Below are 17,594 nucleotides of genomic sequence, written 5' to 3' on the forward strand. Positions count from 1 at the left end.
GGGTACCGCTGAGTGGCAAAGGGTGAACAAACGGATAAAGACTTTTCAGGTTTAATTTTAAAAAAGGAAATCGATGAATGCACTGAAATCATGATGGGAGCCGCCATATTTTCCCACTCACAGGGCGTGTTTCCGTTTCCGACTATCAGCGTCGCACAATGACGTCCGCGTTTAAATCTTAACCAAAATCTATTCAACGCTGCTCTAAAGATACATTTACACTCAATCTATTGCTATAACAAATTATAATAAAAATTAAAATAATTTAGGCTACAAGAGAAACTAACACAAAGAACAAAGGTAAATGGAAAACACCCGGCTAGTAGGTGACGTCATATTTGCGCGTCGACAGTTTTGTTTTGAACGTTGGATCGTTTCAAAATAAGTGGGCTAGAGGAATCTTGTTCTGGATATTTTAATTTCATTTCAACCTAATTACGCATGACAACTTTTTGCTGATAATATTTAAAAAAAAACACCAACCTTTGCGCTTACAAAATGTATATATATATTTAAGTTATTCTGATGTCAGGGACTAATTCAGGGCGTCTGTTGTAAAGTAATGTTAATGAGTCATGTTAGTTTACAGTCGATGAGTGAGTAATCGTAATAGGGAAAAGAAATGTCTGAATCGGGGAAACAAGCTTCGGATGCATCATTTCCTGACCAGTTGAAACATCAACGCCCTGGCAGCTCTAACGTGGACCTCCAGGGGTAAAGCTTTCTTTTTCTGCCTCTTTGTTTATCGACGTGATGCCATAAGTCAAGACTCACTTTGTTTGTTCTCCATTTCCTTTCAGTCTGCCGTCCTCTCTTGGCTCACCACCAGCAGAGGCTATCCGATCTCCATCTGCAGAATCGAGCGACTTGTTGTCTTTACCATGGGAGATCATAATCCACATTGCCTCATACCTTCCAGCACATTGTGTAGTAAATGTGCTGCCAAAGGTTAGATTGTCAAACGGTGCTCCTTTAATCACATCATCATGAAATTTTACCTTAATGAAGCGTTTTTTCAGGCTGTTTTATCCTTGAACTTCCGTAGAATTTGGATTTTAGTGTGTTTTATTGAAATATGTGTGAGGAAAGGAAGGTAAAATTATACATGACTTGTATTTATTTTACTTCTTATATAAAAGCATTCTGAATAGGTGGGTCGAAGTCAGCATGACAATATAGACAACCTCTATTTTTTTTCACTGACCAGGAGAGCATTGGTCAGAGAAATAGCCCAGAGGTTCACTTTCCAGCTGAAAGACAACCATACATATAGCTGAAGCTATGCTGGTGAAGATTATCGGTGATCCAGATCATAGTCATTCCAAAAAAAGTGAAAAAACAATCCACTGGACTTTGTTTCCAAGATTGAAGACGTTTCGCTTCCCATCCTGGAAGCTTTTTCAATTCAAAATGTCAGAGAGTTGAGTCGGAAGCTTTATAGAGTAGTCTAACAAAGCCTTGTATTAGCTTAGAAAACAGGCACATTGAACCAGAAGAATGGTTCTGCCCCTTAGGAATGGGGAGTCGTTTGGGTCCCTTGTTAGCCTGCAATACCTGAAACTGGTCTATGCCTCTGAAATAGGGGCCGTTAGAGGAAATTGTTGGCCTGGCTGACCAGGCCAGATGTTTTGTTCCCCTGCATGGAGGTTTAGATGATCGCAGGAAGGGATCAACTATCACTGCTTTGTAGGTTTTTGAGGTTGCTGAAACCTGAGTCCACCCCCTCTGTTTAAGGTTCGTTTTTCTTTCCTAACATGAATCGCTTCCTTCCTCTCTTTCTAAGCCAAAACAAGCTTTTTAAGCTTTGTTTTTGGTCAATTCTATAAAGCTTCGAATTCGACCCTAATTCTGACATTTTGAATTGGAAACAAAGTCAAGTGGATTGGTTTCAACTTTTTATTTTTTATTTTTTGGAACAGCAAGAGCTACAATAAAAGGGTCAAAATTTGAAAATGGATGTTGGAAAAATCTCTCTATCCAACCTGTTTGCTCTTAAGCTGATTAACAATGTAGGTTTTATTTTATTTTCTTGCAACCTCACATGTCCTGTTCTTTAATGCTCTATCAGATATCCCAGTAAAATATTTTGGAGTTTAAAAACATAAGACAAAAGTGAAAAAGTTCAAGGGTGATGAGTGCTTTAGCAAGGCACTTTAATGTCTTTTTTTTTTTTTTACTAATGCTGCTTTCGTGAATGAAGAGACCCTTTTTTTTAATCTTGTTTCAGGTGTGCCGCCTTTTGAGTACTGTTGGTGAAGACGTGACAGCTTGGCAGCTACGGGCACATAGACTAATTGGATTTAGAGCAAGATTTCCAGTTGGACCGAGGGAGGACTTTAACTGGCTCAATTCTTGTCTGGAGATGGAGCATCTCATTACCTGCTGGGCAGGTGAAGTGCAACATGTGGCTGAACGATTGGAGGAGAATCAGGAGGAAAGGGATCAAGTGAGGCCGCAGGAAAGAGAGCTGGTTGCTGGAGGACATGATAATGAAGCAGATGAGGGTGATGGGATGGCAGTGGCAGCCCAGGAAGTTGCTTATGCTGCTGATGAAGGTGTAGAAGTAGCAGTGGAAGCTGAGGATAATGAAATGCAGCCGGTGTTTGATGGAGACCAGATGGCGATGTTGAGAGAGGAGTTAGAATGTAGGCTGGAGGTTGGTGCAGCTGCACTAGTTGGAAATGAAAGGATGTGGCTTAATGCAGATGTAGGGGAAAATGTGCCTTATCCAGAGCAAAATGACCCTTCCCACCTAAGAAATATGAATAACAGAGGATGTGTAGAAATGATCCCACATCAATCCGCCAGAAGTCCTAGTCCTCCCCTAGCACTGGAGTGCATTACTCTACCCTCAAGCCACATCGCTGCGGTCAACTCTGTGCTCCTCCTCGGGGGGAGAGGTGCGGTCTGTGCCACAGCGTCCAGAGACTATGATGTGAAACTCTGGGACGTTGAGGCAGGCTCTGATGGTGTGCTGCTGAACAGGCTGGGAAAGAAGGGGGACTTCACCTCTCATCGGGGCTGGGTCTGGTGCCTGGCGTCCCAGGGACCGCTTTTAGCGTCAGGGGGCTTTGATAGCACAGTGAGGCTGTGGGACTTACAGGAAGGTGGCAGAGACAGAGGCCTGATCAGGGCCTCAGCGCCTGTCCTCTGCTTGTCCTGTCAGGGGGATGTCTTACTGGCCGGGACCTTTGACAAGAGGATCAATATTTACGACACTAGAGGTAAGGTCAGGTCACACATTGTGCTATGGAAGTATTTTCACTTCTTAAACCTTGTTGGTTTTTATTTCTTTCTCTTCAGTAAAATGTGATATATTTAGTAAAACTCTTACCCTGCCGCTATGCTTTGGTCAGACGCTTTCTCCCCAGCTCCCTTGTCTGCTTGCAGTCGTTTCCCCTTTTATTTCCCCTCTCTTAGCTCTTACCTCTGTCATTTCAATCACCCCCAGAAGAAGGACCCATATAACATATAATCTAATCAGCTATCAAGGAAATAAGAAAAACAAATTAAGTCAAAGTGATAAATGTTAAGTATGGAAATGAAAGCATCCTATTGGTTACTTAAAAAACAGCCATTAGACCGAAGGTCTGCAACTTTCAAAATCAAAAGAGCCTGCCCTAAGTCCGCCTTAATAAAAGTTACTTAGAGCCACAAATATTACATGATCTTTTAATGAAACACAACAGTTTTGTTAAATAAATATCTGTTATCTGAAGTCAGTTGCCATTTTAAACAACCAACAGTTTTATTTATACTTTTAGGCTTTAAAACAAGGGAAAGCATATTGAGTTCCTTTCATAAAAAAGGGAGAGTGTTTTTTTTTTTCAATTTATTTTTTGATGTGTAGTAAAACAAAAATTTAATGAACAAAAAAGGTGTAATTGCCAAGGTAGATCATGTTTCCAGCACTTTTGATGTTATTCTTGTAAAAAAAAATCTTTTTTTAAGAAACGAGCTAAAGCTTCTAAGACTGTTATTTGTTATTAAACTATATTCATAATCATTAGTGGGCTTATGTATAATTTTTAGCCTCTATTAAGAACCATGGTAGAGTGTCCATGGAGCCACTTGGCGGCTCCGGAGCCACAGGTTGCAGGACCCTGGATTAGACTGACACACAGCTGACTATCATCACCTAGGATTAGAATCAGGATCAGAAAATGAGAATATACCTACTTTCTCTTGGCGTAAAGCCGGCTAACAAGGAGAACCCAACAGTACAGAGAAACGTCTCTTCTACATCAGAATAACAGAAGATGAAAGTAAGGGCCTTTCTTCACATCGTATGATAGTAGGTAACCAGATTGGAATATTTGGATCGTGCTTCATAAAGGTTATCTTCACCTCGATGTGACTCTTGACCTCCAGGAAAAGGACCCACCTCCTGTCAGTATGCAGAAGTGTAGTCCAACCTTTCTTTCACTGCCTCTGTTATCCCACTGCATGTTTCTATTGATTCACAGCACTTTCAATGTCTTTGCTCTATGTGAAAAAACTTTCCTTTTCTTTTATAAAGTAATAAATTGATGGTTTATCATACAGATTGTCTTGTCAACTTTCACAAAGGACTTCTTTGTTTTTGTTCAGCTCCTGAGCCTCTGATTAAAAGCGTCGGTCTCCATGGTAATGCTGTATTGTGTCTGGCTGCGGATGATACGTATATCATCTCTGGCGGCAAGGACTGCACTGTGGCCGTCTATGATCGCAGGGCACTGAAAGCATTGAAAAAAATTAAGGTAGCACGCGACTTAACACTAATATTACCATCTGTGATTTTTGTTTCTTCAGATTTAAGGCTTATAACCTGAACATTTCTCTCTGCAGATGAGCTCCTTCTTATCCTCTATGAGCTACAGTGGCCATGAGGTCTGGGCTGGGGACAACAAAGGCATGCTGCGCTGCTTTTCCATGCAGACCGGGACCTTAAAGCCCCTCTCCCAGTTTGATGTAGGTCACACAGCTCTGGTAACAGGTATCCACAGGACTCAAGGCAGCCTCTACACCTGCTCGACCGATAAAACTCTCAAGGTGAGTTTCAGGGGTGGATTTTTTTGTAATTTGGATTATTAACCCAGTGCTGCTTATAAACAGCTCTATTACTACTTCCCTGTTTTGCAGATCCATATCCCCAGTGGACCACCAAAGACTTTGTGTACACTCTGTCATCCATCTGTAGTCCATGGGGTCAGTTCTATAATTGTTTTACAAACCTATCAACGGTTAATTACGATAATCATTATCCATAGCAAAATTATCTGATTGCATTATGGACTATGATGAGAGGAAGCAGCCCATACTTTTACTCTTGGTCAATTAGTTACTAAGGAGTGAGCATCATGTAACCCTAATATAAGCCCCATAGAAGGTGTATGAATAGAGCAATTTCGATCAATATTTAGGCTTACAAGGTAACGTCATTGATACCAGTAGGTGAAATTTGTTTTGCAATTAGAACAGTGCAAACCAAGTCCTTAACAGTGTAAACGCTAGTGACCTTTCCTGCCCTCAGCTTCACAGTTTAAATTTTTATCCAGTGAAACTCAATTTCCTGTCCCTTGATTTTGATTAATTCATGTTTGCAGGTAATTTTCCTCAAAATGGCTTATAGTAAATAGAAATAATTTAGGTACTTCTAATTGATGTAAAACCGGAGCGGTTTGATGTGAATGTCAGGCAGTGAGGGAATAAAATCTGTGTTTTTTTTATAGTGTTTAAATGTCAGGTTTTATATTAGGCTTCTACTTTTTAATAAAGCTTTTATGAGAACATCAGAAGTTTAAACAATGACCTTAACTTGAGTTTATTTTTCTGTCTCCCTGTCGCCCTGCTGTGGTTTCTGTCAGCTGAGTGTGGAGGCTGGAGTTCTTGCGTTGGCTTCAGGTGACGCTACGGTCAATATCTGGAGACCCGGGAAGTAAAACGTCACTGGAGGGTTGAAAGAAAAGAAAAAAGTGCATCTTCACTTGTTGACCAATTTTTTTTTTTTTTGTCTTCATTGTAAGTTTTAAATTGAGTTCAGTTGGTGATGAAATGTTAATACATGCTGGATATTATCTGTAATGAAAGGAATGGTGGAAATCAATGAAACCTGCACATATAAGCTTATTCTAACATATTGAGAAGAGATATGATTTGTCAAAGTCAAATAGGTGTGGTATAAAACACTTAAAAATATAAACTAAGAAACATGACAAACTGACACAATTAAAATGAAATTATTACTTTTAGAGAGTGAGTTTAAACTGGTGTAACATGGTTTAGAATGACCGTAATTGTACCAGATAAGACAATTATTAGTTTTTCTATCTTCTAAATATACACATTTTTGGAAGCTTCAATTTTTTTTTTTTGCACTCTCAGTTGTTTACATGATAAACTTATTTTTAACGATGTTTCTGTTGTGTTGAGACTATTTATTATTATTAAGTGTTTTGTATGTTTTATTCATTTCAGGTTAAAAAACCCCCAAAGAAACCACAATTATTTAAGTGTTTATTGTATTTAAACATTCACAAATAAAATCACAATGAACGATAAAAGATTCTGCTTTTTTTTGTTTTTGTGAGACCAGCTGGTCCTCCTAGTTGAACAGATGAGGCAGCTCGCAGTCAGCTGTGTTTCTGGTATCTGATCTCTTCTTGTATCAAAGCAGCACGCATGTCTTCTTATCTTTAAAGGGGTTGGATGAGGCAGATATGCCGGTGAGGAGAGGATCGCTGCGTCTGTGCTCCTGACAGTATTGGACTAAATCAGCTGCTGTGAGAGAGATCTGATCGCACAAATAACAGATATGAGTTCAAATAGTAACAAATCTGGTAAAATAAAGTCATGTCTTTGTTTTTTAAAAGCATAACTATTAACTTAAAAAAAAACAGGAAAAGGATACAGTTTGAAATTCACCATGTTATAACAAGTTTTTTTTTATATTGAATTTAAACGTACCTTGAATCTTTCCATGCCTGCCTCGATTTGGAGTTGATCCACCAGCTTTTGAGCCTGAATAATGCTGTTGCTGCTACTGGTCATTGTTCCTGGCCCCACCAAAGCAAAACGCTTTACAGGCTGAAGAAATGTTGATTTGTAGGGATTCAGAGGAATATTGTACCTGATGGGACGAATCAGCTTTAGTTGTACAGCGGGGTCTGCTCTAACAGGCTCCTGGCTTGGTCTTTTGACCCATAGCCTCCCTTTTATTCTCTGCTGGGGGGAGTTTCAAAGGCTGTGATTTAAAAGGTCTCACAACCCCTTTTTTTTTTTTTAAATGTCACAAACATCACACATAACTTCACAGCAATTGATGATGAAAACATTATTCTGACTCTGTGTTAAAGTTTGTAAAAAGATTGAGAAATTTTTGAGCATAAAGCATATTTTACAGGATTCTACAGTATATACCACTATATAGGCTGCTGGACTTTTGTGGTCAGACCATATAAATACAAGTCTAAAAAGACTAATTGGAATAAACAATGCATTGAGAGAACCATTGAACAGGCAGAATTACACCAGTGTAGGTAAGATGTTTGTGAGAGAATTAGTCAGCACTCTGCAGGCAGGAATCTATGTATTTATCATGCCTAAATGTATATGCATTTTACATTAATCTATAAGAGAATTTGAATATTATGGGATTAATAAACTTGAGCTCCATACAGTACAATTCCCAGCTGCAGAACAGTTCTGGTTCTCTTTTTGTTTTATATAATGTGCACTAATTTTTGATGACTACATGTTTAAATCAGCTTGAAGCTGGATATTGGATATTCAAGCTCAACCTAAACTAATTTGACAAGCAAGTAAATTATTGTGTGAAAGGAGAGGAGAATGTAATGAGTAGCAATATTACAATACAGATCAAAAAATAAGACTGAGCTTTTTCCTTCCAATAGCATCAAGGGTTTGCATCATCTGTCCCATCTAGGAGAATAATTTCAGACAGATTTTGAGTCAGTGGGTCACATGACCTGCAAGCTATTGAAGAAAAACATATTCGAATAAAATAATATCTTAAAACATATGTTTATAACTTAAAAAATTAAAATGCAAATGTTTTGAAAGGCTTTTTTTTGTCCCCCACTGCACCCCCTGCTGGTCGTTAAAGGGATAGAATAGGTGTGACTCCACAGATTCAGTCTCTTTTGTCCGCTCGTGCTTTCCGTAGTCCAAGTTTTACATTAGCAACCCATGCTATGTTTACAAGGCTATTCATCCTTGATTTCTGTGTCATCAAGCACTGTTTTAGAAGTGAACTATTTAACCTCTTTCAACACTAACGTCGTTTGAAGAAGAGGTATGTTTAATGTTTCAGTTTACTTTGAAGTTAGAAGATCAAACAATTGCTACCAGCTAGCATAGCAGCACTGCTAATGTCAGAGCACATGGATCTGGCTTGTTTATATGTGTATACATATATTATTCTTGGGGGTCTTTCTTTACCCTTTGTACTCTCTTAAGTCCCCTCCCTATATAGTTTATATATGTTCATAAAATATTTATACGTTTAAAAAAAATAATTACACAAATTGTATGACATATTCTAATGGTGCAGTTAAAGAGCAGCTAGAACAGCACAGCAGTGTTTAAGTTCACGTTTTACTGGAAAATAATGAGGAAATACATCATATATATTTCAACTACATTTCTGACAGCTTCATAAGTGTTTTCTCAAAGTTTTATATAGGTGTTTTTTTTTCAGTTAAAAATGGCGGACCATGCCCCCTCTGTTGCCATGGAAGCAGTTCTGAAGCCCAGCTCTGACCTCCCGGAAGATATGCCGAAAATCCGAGGCTACGACTTCAACCAGGGCGTTGATCTGAAGGCGCTGCTGAAGACCTACCTGAACACAGGCTTTCAGGCCAGCAGCTTTGCTCTGGCTGTCCAGGAGATCAACAAGATGGTGAGAGAAGGAAGAGGCTTTTAGGGCAGAGGGACTGAGCTGGAGAAGCATCCATCAGGCCTTTCATATCTCTCCCAATTTAGATTTGTGCAATTCATTTCCCCCCTTGGAATGATGGGAGTTTTAGTTTTGATGCATAAAAAAAAGAAACAATGGCAAAAAAATCTAAATTATTGGTAATGACTGTTAGCGCTAATGGAAAAAAACAAAAACAACAAACACTGTAGGTTATACTCAGTTCTTGAAGGCCAGTATCCTGCAACGTCTCCCTGAGTATGCAGTCAATTCCTCCTGAGTCCTCTTAATTATGTAATTACTTGATTCTCGCAATGAATCCTGAGATATCCAAGCATAGCGAGGATACATCGGACCCGTCCTTGAAATCGGGCAAAAATGAGAAGCATTTGTAGGCCGCGTAACGAGGATTCTTGGAATCTGACCAGACCTCGGCGCAGCTATTACGTAATCGTCGTTCATATCTGCATCACATTAATTCGAACAGAGCAATCGTGTGGGTTTGGTCCTAAACAGATGAGTGGTACATGGCATAAAGATTCTGCTACAGTCTACACACTGTGGCTCACATTTGGACTTATACAGGAAGCAAATATTTCTAAAGAAAAATGTTTTATACTGGAATCTCTTGGAGGTCTGTTTCTATGTCTTAGCAGAAGAGGTACAGCAGCAGCCATTCAGAATGGCCCTTCCCAGTCAAACGCCAACTGAGCGGCAGCCCACTTCCCTCTAACTCCCAGCAATATCCCCTCCAACTTCCAGCTACTGTGACTCCAGTGAGCCCCTCTTGCATAGTTTTTTACTCAGACTCCACCCTTTAACTGAATTACAGGATCTGACCAGGAGATGACTTCTCTTTAGATCTTAATGTCCACAAATCATGACAGAAAGAATATTTTAGTACAAAGACTGCATTCTATTTCCATTTATTATAACACTGATCAATGTTTTGGCTCATTAGCTTTCCATTTCACACAGGAGAAATTTTTCATGCAATGACCATAAAAAATAAAAAGCTGAAACAAAGAAATGTTTCTCAGTCTACCTACAGCGATCCATTCCCGATATATTTGACATGTTTCTCAATATTTCTCATGAGCAGAAAGCAGAACAGCATCTTGTTCATAGCATGTCATTTAGGAGTCAAGGTGGGATTGAATATTTTTTTGAATTTGGTTCTTTAAAACATTTAACATTTTATTTTATGCATTAGATTTCTTCTTTAAAAGTTGCACAAAATAACTCTAGAAGATTGTACAATAAAAAACAAACATAAAAACCAGACAACAAATAAATAAACAAACAAATACTACAAAAAATCCTGAAATACACATAAATCAAACCTGCTTTGTTTTAATGTTTTTTTTGTGTGCAATAAATACTATTTATAACACACACAGATAGAGAAACGCCTCGAGCTGTCAGAGCTAGGTGAAGAAAATGAGTCTGAGGAGTACTGCGAATCCTCAGGCAAGTCCGGCTGCACCATCTTCCTGGGATACACCTCCAACCTCATCAGCTCTGGAGTGAGAGAGAGCATCCGCTACCTGGCAGAGCACAAAATGGTACAGACGGGTTTGTTCATGCACACCTAAAATGATTAAACCATACGAGGTGAATGCAGCGGTTTATATCTGCCTTGTTTTTAGGTGGATGTGATTGTCACCACAGCTGGAGGCATTGAGGAGGATTTCATCAAGTGTATGGCTCACACTTACTTGGGAGATTTCAGTCTTCCTGGCAAAGATCTGCGCCTGAGAGGCATTAATAGGTTGGTAATGTCTGGTGGGGTTCTCTGAAATGTAAGTAAAGAGCATTCCTACATTTAAAGGGAGAAAGAAGATGGAAAAAATTGGCTTGGTGGCTTAAATTGATGGTTCCTCTGCTGGAACCATGTGGAAATGATGGGTGTAAAGAAGGCCTGCACCAAGAGAAAAGATGAAACTGCCTGGAAAACTGAAAAAGGAAGGGGGCGGAGCTAAGAGCACAAAGCTCAAGTACAGCAGAGAGGGGAGGGAAGTGCTACATTTTCAGTTAAACTTTCGACCCTTATTCTCATGTTAGAGACCAAATTCTGCAGATCTCTCTGCACCATTACTAAACAGCACAATATGTATATATTTTTTTTCTTTGGGCACCTCAAAAATTTTTATCTCACAGAAAATTGCAAAATAATCAGATTTAAATAGGATTTTTTCAATAAAAAGAACAATAACCAAGATGCAGGGTAAATTGTCCTTTGATTGTTTCCCGTCTGTCTCCCCCTTCTTTGTTTTCACTGACTGTAGAATAGGGAACCTTCTGGTGCCCAATGATAACTACTGTAAGTTTGAAGACTGGCTGATGCCCATTCTGGATCAAATGTTACTGGAGCAAAACACAGAGGTGGGTAACAAGGTTGTCGTTCAGATATTTAAAATGTTTGCTCTGTATATAATTTATTTTTTTGATAGTTTCTGACTTAAAATGAAACAAATATTGTTTGTTTCAGGGAATCCGGTGGACTCCCTCTAAAATGATCCATCGGCTCGGTAAGGAGATAAACAACCCTGACTCAGTCTACTACTGGGCTTACAAGGTTGGCGCTAAATAATGAAATGATCCATGCAACTTATCCTGTGTGCATCAGCCCAGATTGCTAAATGTTGTGTTTTGGGATTCAGAATAACATTCCAGTGTTTAGCCCTGCACTCACTGACGGCTCTCTGGGCGACATGATCTACTTCCACTCGTTTAAGAACCCCGGCCTTGTTCTGGACATCGTAGAAGGTAAAGGCAGAAGTGCTTTAACATAGTGATGTCAGTTTAGTGGTTCGGGTTGTTAATTTAAGTTTGGTTGTTTTTTTTTTCAACAAGATATTCGGAGGCTGAATGGGATGGCAGTTTTTGCCAAGAAGACGGGAATGATCATCCTGGGAGGAGGCTTGGTGAAGCATCATATAGCCAATGCTAACCTCATGGTAAGTAAAAATCTGTGTTCCTTTGTTCAAACCTTGTTTTTAGCCATGTGATTTAAATGTATAGTGGAGGATGTTCTTTTTCGGGGTGGGTCATCAAAATAAATGGTCCTACTAATTGTCAGTCATTCTGTTGTTCTGGTGATATGTTTATGTAAGGCTGTCCTACGTGCTCGTCCCCATTTTCACTTATGTGGTGAGTCTGACATAGTGGAAAAATTACAATTTTTCTTTTGGAAAGTAAGCTTGTATGAGCGATGCAAACAGAAACTTTAAACAGAGGGTGCATGAGGAAAAATGGGCTTGTGCACGCTCTTGCATGTGTTTAATAGGTGTTCTCTCTCAGGAATGGGTACAGGGTTGTGCATGTGCAAAAATTCGCGAAAATCCTCCTTTATACCTTTAAATGTGTATTTATTATTTCTAAAAGCTTTCCTAAAAAAGCCCACAAGGGTTTTGTGATAATATTTTACAGAGTAATAAAGTTTATTCCTGTAAAGACAACCTGAAAAAGTTTCCTTCCTTTTCTTTGCCTATCTTTGACATGCTTTCAGAGGAATGGAGCTGACTACGCTGTATTTGTGAACACGGGCCAGGAGTTTGATGGTTCGGACTCAGGGGCCCGACCTGATGAGGCTATATCCTGGGGAAAGATCAGAACAGACGCCAAACCGGTCAAGGTACACATCCTCCTGTGCATCTTACTGTAGCTTCCACTGCGGCCGCTTGGCTGTTTATTTAGGTTGTTTTGTAGCTTCTGTTTCCTTTAGGCTTGTCCTGTACTTGGCATCAATCAACTCTTCTTTCCTTGCTGAAGAAAATATCTCCACAGCATGCTAATGCCGCATCATGTCTCTCCATGGGTCAAAGCACCCAGTCCAGGAAGCCTGGGTTCTTTGGAGGACGGAGCCGTTGATTTCAACACAGCTTTGCTGCTCTGTCCCTTCCAGCAGCAGCACTGGTGGTTTCAGTGGTTTTCACTGAGGGCTGTCAGAATACAGACGTTTAAAAAAATGCACTCTGCTTTTTTAATATTTCTTTTCTTTTTTTTCCTTTTTTTTTTAGTTAAAACGTCTCAAAACTATTTATCAATTGGTCATTTTATAAAATGCAGCTGCCTTGCAGCAGGAAGAAGCTTCCTGCCTGAAATTTGCAGGTTCTCCTTGAGCATATTTTGACGGGATGTTTTCTGAACATTTATTATTTAAGGTTCAATAATTTAGCTTTTATTTTATGAACACCAACAATATTGATTTGGGTATTTCACCTTATATTACATTTATTTCTAGAGATCACTAGACATAAACACTACAGAGCTGCTTTTAGCAATTACACACTTTAGCCTCTAGGTGGCATTGTTGGATTAAGGCTTGTGCTGTAATTATAGCTGTTAGAGATTTAATCTAAGGTCCACATATAAACACAGCCTTTATTTTTGTATTTTTAAAATTAAACCTACAGTAAGCCCCCCAATTTATGAATACCCTGACAGATTTAGATTGTGTTTCCCTTCTCACTTCCTTTAATAAAAGAATTGAGATGGGCAAACCCTCAAAAGAAACTAAAACTATGTATGTTTTCTAAGTTTAACATTAAGTGACATTTTATTTATTTTTAAAAGCACATCGGAGCTCATGTGTACCCCCTCTCAATAAGCAATTGAAATGATGTTATCCACAGTGCAGCAGTCAAACCCTCCTTGTAATGCCTGACCAGCTTTCTGATGATTTCTCTTGAGCTCAAACTCTGAGGTGGGAGGCCTCCTTCCCATCACCCTAATCTTTAACCCCCTCGACAAATTCATTACCAAATCCCACTTTGGACATTAAAGCGTGTTTTTTTGCTCCAGTCAATACTAAATAAGACATGATCAAATTAAAAGATGAACCTAAATCTACCAAGGATATGAATTACCCCTGGTTTAACACAAATGGCTGTCCCATGAAGTAGTTACTATGATCTGTTCTTGGTTTCCAGGTGTATGCAGATGCCTCTTTGGTTTTCCCGCTCATCGTTGCTGAGACCTTCGCCCTACAAGCTGACAAGCTGACAGCGGGACAGAAAGCAGATTAAATGGATCATGCAGCCTTAAATGTTCAGTTAAACCATCTTCCTGCTTTAGTCTCTTAGTTATGTTTGTTTTTCCACATGAATGATAATATGATATGCTGCTTTTCATGCTCTTTTTTTAATAGATTATTACATTTTGGGTCAAAGTCTTTTTAATGCTTCCCTTGACGTTTTGGTTGTGTAAATAAGTTGTTTTTTTTTCTCTCTTTACCTTCAAGACGGTTGGAATAGCAAGCCTGTAATGCTATTGCATGTACCAAAGAGATTTCCTAGAATGTATTTGGATTTTAGCTTTAGGCTCTGGATATGTTGAGGCTGGACTTATTTATACACTTGATGCATGGCTGCTATTAGGAACTTGTCCTAATGAATTCTTAGTTTTCCTGTTTGACAGTTCATTTTAATGTCTTTGTGTTTGGGTTTTAGTTTAATAATTCAGAAAACAATATCTAACCCTGAATGAAATGCTGTTATTTTAATTTTTCTGTGTGTTTGATCTATGTGGGAAAACCATGGAAGTGCAGCTTGTGACACCGAGTTGCGCATGAGGTTTGTAAATAGTGTAAAAAGAGAAGTTTGGAGAGAATGTTCTGTGCATTTGGGGTGTTTTAAGGAATAATACAGTTAAGACATTGTCTGTGATGTTAAAAACAATTTTCATCCCTTTGTTTGGTTTAAGATTGTCCCAAGAAGTCATAGTCAATGGGAAGATATTTTATGAATAATTTAGTTTTGCATGGAGACAATTTGTTGGCTTTGAAAGTGAAATATTCTTCCAGTCTGACCGAGTAAAGGATTTCAGAATAACCTTTGCTTAAGTTCCTGTTTTTTTTTTTATTTCTAAATGTTTTCAAGGCTTTCTGTTCCATGTACAAATCTAGAATGTTGTTTTATTTTCTGGCTAAAATAAAACATCCTGCTCAAAGAACTTTTGTCTATTTTCCTTCAGTCATTGAAAGATGTACAGAGACTGTGTGCATGCATGAAAAACCTTCTTTAATATTTTGGTTTATTTTTAAACTTTGGTTCATTATGAGGGACCCAGAACATGCAGCTACAGTATAGGCAATGTTTTACTGCAGCATCTTGAAAACTGAATTTATTTCACTAACTTAGTAAAGTTAAAATACAATATGACTAGCAGCTAATGGAAATCAAAAACTGTTTGGGAACTGGAGAATAAAACGAAAAAAAAAAAAAAAAGTGTTATCTGCTGCTGTCTGTCCACCCTGTTTATCACGTCCAAAGTCACTGCAGCTTCAGTGGGGTTTCCCTCATGCTTTGCTCTACTGACGAGCTTTTTACCAAGATTTTGCTTTACCTTCAATGCCAGTACCTGCCTCCATGACCACAATCTAATCTAAACCCCATAGAGGTTTTAATTTTTTTTTTTTTTTGAATCGATTCTCATATTAGATCCTAAAGCTTGATTAAGATTACCAAGCCTGGCATGATCTACTATTACTTTATTAATTTGCTTTTGCATAACGCAACATTAGTATCAATATGTTGCAGCTACACAGTCATGGAATTTGCGTAGCAAATGAAAAAAAATGTTTTTAATACCAACATGTCAATTTGAAATCAGACCGGATCTGATTTAAATGAATTAACTCTAAATCTTCTCAGGATTATTGTCAAAAAGAAGGTGAGGCACCACAACTACAGGTGGACTGAAGCCTGGTGTTAACAACCTGGGGCTTCCTGGACAGCAGAGCCATAAGCTGATCACCATCTAGGTCATGTTTCATGAAAAGATGCAGAACTTTATGTAAAAAGAGCCTAAGTAACACAACTTTTAAATACTTTTAGTAGGCAGTTTGTTTGGTATCAAACATTTTTATTGGTTCATTTCAATTCAATTCAATTCAATAATGTTATATTAAAACAGAATTTTTAGTTTAGCTTAGATGTGAGCAACAAACATCATAGGTAACAGAAATAACCTCCTCAAATATTCTTACTATTTGTCACTGTGTACAGTTATAAATTGAACTAAATGAATGAAAAAAAGATGAACTGACCTGAACTTTTAAATACAAAGAATGTGCCCCTTTTTGTAAAATTGGAGTACCGGTACTTGCAGCCAGCTGACTGACAGTGTGCAGTAACAGCTAGGGGCTACACTATCTTATGTTCCTTAAAGCCAGAGGAAACTCCAGTTACCTCCTGAGGTATCTCATTATAATAAATCCAACTTGTTCTTACTACTTGGTGGAACATTCAAGCTTTTACTATATATTACCGTGAGGCTTTGAAACTTTGGTTTATCTACATACCGCTATGCTCTGGTTATTCCATCTTCTAGTGGAGTTTAAGATGGATTAAATGCTGCAGTGACAAGCTGAGGTCACAATGCTGCAGCGATTTTAACCTTTTAGAACCTCACCATCCTGGTCATTTATTTTTAAAGGATTGAAAAATACGTTTGAGATATAGTGCAGTCTTTGAGAATTTTACAGCCAACCGTTTCCTTTTAATTTTATTTTTAGCAACAAATAAAAAAAAAAAGCTTTCATGCAAACAGTTTTTAAAGGTGGTTTGATCCATTTGAAAAGCCTTTGGTTTGTAAACAGGTACACTCCATTCTCACTTTATTAGGTCAATGTGCAGCTAAACCTCGGTTGAGTGTGTTATTGTCGGTTTAGTCGGTTTAGTGATGCTGATTCATTTCCTATCGTGAAAAAAAAAGAAATGTATTAGCTAAAAGAAAATTCAAAGCCTGAGCTGACATTTAAAAGGCTGTTGATGAGCCTTTATACTAAAGAGTGACTCAAATTTCCTGTTATTAAATACATATAGCTGGATACAGCACAGCCTTGCTCAATAACATCCTGAAGTTTGAATTGTTTGCTAAAAGCTTCAGTATATTTCAACATACAAACAGAGATTACAGGCTCTACATAATTAGACTTTCAGTACACCACACACTATTTATTAAATAGTTGATTTATTTTTTATTTAACAATTGCAGATACATCTTTAGATTCTAAATAATCAATTATCCTAGAACTCTGCAGCTGTAAGGCCAAACTCCAATAAAAAAAGTATTTTTTTTTTCATATACCCTCATAGTTTGGCCCAACACTGTCCTTACCATAGCAGATTTAGATTAGCTGATTTTTTTATTTTTATTTTACCATCATTCTTCTGGCTACAGGTAATGGTTGAGAATCTGTGGTGGATGGAAATGATTAGGGTGATAGTGAGGAGGCCTTCCAACCACAACCGCTTGAAGCTCATTGTGGAAAAAAATTTATATTATCATATAAACAGCAGCTATGAGAAGCATCGACTGTGATGAAGGTTGTTCAACTCTATTATGTAGAAGATAAAGAAAAAATTACTGTAGATTTTTACCAATTTTGGTTTAACTGTAATCAAGTTGAAGAATTTAAATAAATGACTGTATTAGTAGTTAATATAGCAAAATATAACATTTTAAAATCTGCAATTCTTTTTGTATTTATCAAATATTTCCTGTACAAATTTCTGTAATAAATGTATTTATTTATCAACAATTTTGCTACAAATTTCAAACCACCATCCCAGTTTGATTAAATCAGCAAAAGGCTACGTCATCCACAGACCAGCATTAGCCTCGCCTTTTGACTTTGATTAGACTAAATACTACACAATAGGAAATAATGAAA

The 17,594-nt window shown here is 38.0% G+C and overlaps 3 protein-coding genes across 3 annotated transcripts; 2 read left to right on the top strand and 1 right to left on the bottom strand.

Moving 5' to 3' along the window:
• Nucleotides 1–520: 520 nt before the first annotated feature.
• Nucleotides 521–6,299, top strand: fbxw9 (F-box and WD repeat domain containing 9). Its single transcript, XM_015384914.1, has 7 exons — nt 521–714; nt 801–948; nt 2,228–3,224; nt 4,591–4,739; nt 4,828–5,031; nt 5,122–5,187; nt 5,847–6,299. The coding sequence occupies exons 1-7, from the start codon at nt 623–625 to the stop codon at nt 5,919–5,921; spliced, it is 1,731 nt and encodes a 576-aa protein (XP_015240400.1). The 5' UTR covers nt 521–622; the 3' UTR covers nt 5,922–6,299.
• Nucleotides 6,300–6,313: 14 nt separating this feature from the next.
• On the bottom strand, nt 6,314–7,132 carry LOC107091148 (guanine nucleotide-binding protein G(I)/G(S)/G(O) subunit gamma-7-like). Its single transcript, XM_015384915.1, has 2 exons — nt 6,946–7,132; nt 6,314–6,772 (listed from the first exon to the last, which is right to left on the bottom strand). The coding sequence occupies exons 1-2, from the start codon at nt 7,027–7,029 to the stop codon at nt 6,647–6,649; spliced, it is 210 nt and encodes a 69-aa protein (XP_015240401.1). The 5' UTR covers nt 7,030–7,132; the 3' UTR covers nt 6,314–6,646.
• A 1,004-nt stretch (nt 7,133–8,136) lies between these two features.
• Nucleotides 8,137–14,843, top strand: dhps (deoxyhypusine synthase). The gene is made up of 10 exons (XM_015384913.1): nt 8,137–8,293; nt 8,699–8,899; nt 10,315–10,479; nt 10,564–10,685; nt 11,203–11,299; nt 11,406–11,492; nt 11,578–11,683; nt 11,771–11,874; nt 12,426–12,551; nt 13,849–14,843. Exons 2-10 carry the CDS (start codon nt 8,705–8,707, stop codon nt 13,942–13,944), a joined length of 1,098 nt encoding a protein of 365 aa, XP_015240399.1. The 5' UTR covers nt 8,137–8,293; nt 8,699–8,704; the 3' UTR covers nt 13,945–14,843.
• The last annotated feature ends 2,751 nt before the right edge of the window (nt 14,844–17,594 follow it).

Source organism: Cyprinodon variegatus, unplaced genomic scaffold (genome assembly GCF_000732505.1).
Source record: "Cyprinodon variegatus isolate N-32 unplaced genomic scaffold, C_variegatus-1.0 Scaffold327, whole genome shotgun sequence".
In the NCBI taxonomy this organism is placed as follows: Eukaryota; Metazoa; Chordata; class Actinopteri; order Cyprinodontiformes; family Cyprinodontidae; genus Cyprinodon; species Cyprinodon variegatus.

Bases quoted from the DNA above. Each gene is read 5' to 3' on its own strand.
- LOC107091148 (XM_015384915.1), bottom strand. From the start codon at position 7,029: ATGACCAGTAGCAGCAACAGCATTATTCAGGCTCAAAAGCTGGTGGAT. The intron at 6,773-6,945 runs GTACGTTTAAAT...TTGTGCGATCAG, and splicing joins CAGGCATGGAAAGATTCAAG to ATCTCTCTCACAGCAGCTGA.
- fbxw9 (XM_015384914.1), top strand. From the start codon at position 623: ATGTCTGAATCGGGGAAACAAGCTTCGGATGCATCATTTCCTGACCAG. The intron at 3,225-4,590 runs GTAAGGTCAGGT...GTTTTTGTTCAG, and splicing joins CAATATTTACGACACTAGAG to CTCCTGAGCCTCTGATTAAA. The intron at 5,188-5,846 runs GTCAGTTCTATA...GGTTTCTGTCAG, and splicing joins ATCCATCTGTAGTCCATGGG to CTGAGTGTGGAGGCTGGAGT.
- dhps (XM_015384913.1), top strand. From the start codon at position 8,705: ATGGCGGACCATGCCCCCTCTGTTGCCATGGAAGCAGTTCTGAAGCCC. The intron at 11,300-11,405 runs GTGGGTAACAAG...TGTTTGTTTCAG, and splicing joins TACTGGAGCAAAACACAGAG to GGAATCCGGTGGACTCCCTC. The intron at 11,875-12,425 runs GTAAGTAAAAAT...ACATGCTTTCAG, and splicing joins TAGCCAATGCTAACCTCATG to AGGAATGGAGCTGACTACGC.